The following is a 3,316-nucleotide window of genomic DNA, read 5'->3' on the forward strand; positions in this document are numbered from 1 at the left end:
CATAGCTGCGCAACGACCCTTTTTATTAATTGGGATTCCTGTATTTTTTTTATTAACAATACATAGAATATTAGTATATACATGATAAACATATGTGAGTAAATAAAATAACCAAAAAATTACCTGACTCGCATGTAGTCGGGATCCTAGTAGGATCCGGTGGAGGATCACCGCCAGCGTCTCCACCGTGGGCTCTAGCCACATCTGCTGACATCTACTAACACGATAGTAATTTAACCTATTTATTTTAAAATTTAATTATTATTTTATAATTAATTTGTTGAGTATTATTTTAATTGATTAGGTAATTTGAAACATGCTATTTGGAAACGAACTTTTTATTTCTCAATGTGTATAATTCATTTAACACTAGATACAAAACTAAGTAGAATAGTCACTATCCTCACTAATTACATCAACATTTATCGGGCACACATCATCATTATTTTTTTTTTTGGTAAATCAGCTCAAAATTGTATTATGCACAAAACCAAATACAAACACCAATCAATTAATTACAATGTAATTGCCCCACCCAATCCATATCCTCTTTGCTAAAGCCTTTTGTATCTATGAAAGCAAATCTATTACAGATTTCTCTTTTTATATTTCTAATTACATTTGTGACTATTGGAGATTTAGAATTCCATAAAGCATCATTCCTAGAGCACCAAATATGATACACACTTGCAGTAATCGCACATAAGTACGTCCGCCTTCGACAATTGGAATGCCCACAACGCCTAACCCAATTCACTATACCACGAAGCTGGCACAAATTAGTCCCAATACCCATCCAGTTCAACACCTCATGAATGCACCTAGTACTAAAGGCACAACCATAAAAAATGTGCTCATGAGTTTCATTAACCTGCCCACACAACACACAGCAAGAATCAATATTGAATCCAAAACGAAGCAATTTGTCTTTGGTTTGTAATCTCTTCTTGAGAGCAAGCCAAGCAATGAACTTATGCTTGGGAATACTCATCCTATTCCATAAAAGAGTGTAGTTCCATTTGGTCTCATTCAAGCTCTTCAAACTTCTATACAAGGAAGCTATACTAAAGGTATTCTTTCGGAACTCAGCTGCAACCAAACCTGCTCGAAACTCCTCCTTGATCTGAACTATTTTAGACCAATACCAGCTGCTAGTAGAGGGAGGCTTATAGCTCCACCACTCTTTCTCTTTCAAATACACATTGTGAAACCATTTGACCCACAAATTATCTTCTTTTTTTTCAATTGCCCAAACAAATTTACCAACTGCACATTTATTCCATAAACCAATATCTCTAAAGTCAAGACCTCCATTCTTTTTAGTCTTACAAGTATACTCCCAAGCCACTTGTCCAGGCCCATCATAATCAGCTCTACCTTTCCAAAGGAAAGCTCGGCAAAGCTGATTTATTCTTTTCACAACAGCCTTCAGAAGAATAACTATTTGAGTCCAGTAGGTATTAATAGAAAAAAGGACTGAGTTAATTAAAACACACCTGCCAGCAAATGAGAGGTTTCGAGTGCTCCAAGTGTGAATTCTTATCATCATTTTGTCCACCAAGCACTCACAATCCGCCTTTGTGATACGCTTGTTGCTGATCTTCATCCCTAGATAATTGAAAGGTAAGAGACCTTTTTTGAACCCAGTCATTTCAGTCAATCTAACCCAAGTCTCATCTTGCATCAATGCTCCATATATAGCTGATTTATCTTTGTTTGTAATAAGACTAGACCTATCTGAAAATAGTTGAAAACCTTTTAACAGTAAAAGAGCTGAATCAAAGTCTCCTTTGCTGAACAATAATAGATCGTCAGCAAAACAAAGGTGAGTAAGTCTCAACCCCTCACATCTTGGGTGGAACCTAAATCTCTGGTGCTCCGTCACTTTGGCAAGGATTCTTGAAAGATACTCCATCCCAATAACAAAAAGCAGAGGAGACATTGGATCCGCTTGATGTAACCCCCTCTTGGAAGCCAGATATCCATTAATGGATCCATTTATCATGAAGGAAAATTGAGGTGTTGTCACACAAGCCATAATTAGCTCTATAAACTTGCTGGGAAAATTAAGCGCCGCTAACATTTCTTGTAAGAAGTCCCAGTCAAGGGTATCATAAGCCTTTTGAAGATCAATTTTCATAAAACAAGCAGGACGCGCATTCTTCCTACCATAATGCCTCACTAAATCTTGACAAATCATGATGTTGTGAGCTATAAACCTCCCTTTAACAAAGCCACTTTGATTTTCTGAGATGATGGAGGGCAGAACCTCTCTCAGCCTAGCACAAATCATCTTAGTGGCCACTTTATACACTACATTACAGTAGGCAATCGACCTATAATCACTCACATTCTGAGGACATTTCGTCTTAGGGATGAGTGTGATAGTAGTAGTGTTGATTTCTTTTAAAATTTTCCCCGAGTGAAGAAACGAAAGAACTGCTTTAACCAAATCCACACCTGTAATATCCCATGTATGCTTGAAAAAAGCACTTCTATACCCATCAGGTCCTAGAGCCTTAACCTCAGCTTCGGTAAATCTCTTTAACAAGAACTCAGCTTGGCTTTCCGAAATAACCTGCCTTTCTTGAACAATACTAGCAATCACTGATTTCCTTCTCGCCACTTTCATTCCCAACAAGTCCAAATAATATTCTTCAAAAGCATGGCTGACTCCATCTTGAGTATCATGTCGATTCCCTTGAAGATCCCAAGTAGAATAGATTGCATTTTGAATTCTTCTGCTTCTAATACTGTTATGAAACAGTTTCGTGTTTTGATCCCCTTCTTTCAACCACTGAATTTTCACTTTCTGTTTAAGAAATTGAACCATATCCTCATGAGCCTCTACATATTTCTTCCTGGCTGTAATCTCTTCATGGAAAAAGGAAATGTCACCTAGGTGCTCTCTTATCTTCTCTTGAACTTTGATCAACTCAGAAAAGGTCTCTGTATCTTTAACAAACACATCACCTTTCCCTTCTTTATTAATAAATCTCAAAACAGCTCTTAACCTCTTCAATTTTGCAACCAGCCTATACATTGGGTTCCCATGAACCTCTTCCTCCCAACTTTGAGCTACTTTCCGATGGAGATTCCTAGATATTTTTCTATCCCTGAAAAGCTACGTTCTGTGAAAAACTGATATCCAATATTTAATAATATCCAATATATTAAAATATTTGTTATTTTAAACAAATTCAAAATAACTGATCAGTTATCAGATTTTTGTTTAAATAATAATATTTTAATCATATTAAAATATCTCATTATTTATTTAATATTTAAATAACTAAAATTGTGGAATGAAGAGACT

The 3,316-nt window shown here is 36.1% G+C and overlaps 1 protein-coding gene across 1 annotated transcript; it reads right to left on the reverse strand.

Annotated features, from left to right (window-relative positions):
* Positions 1-511: 511 nt before the first annotated feature.
* LOC133823770 (uncharacterized) lies at positions 512-3,043 on the reverse strand. Its single transcript, XM_062256620.1, has one exon. The coding sequence runs from the start codon at positions 3,041-3,043 to the stop codon at positions 512-514; it is 2,532 nt and encodes an 843-aa protein (XP_062112604.1).
* Between the last annotated feature and the right edge of the window lie 273 nt (positions 3,044-3,316).

This window comes from Humulus lupulus, chromosome 3, assembly GCF_963169125.1.
Source record: "Humulus lupulus chromosome 3, drHumLupu1.1, whole genome shotgun sequence".
NCBI classification, from domain to species: domain Eukaryota; kingdom Viridiplantae; phylum Streptophyta; class Magnoliopsida; order Rosales; family Cannabaceae; genus Humulus; species Humulus lupulus.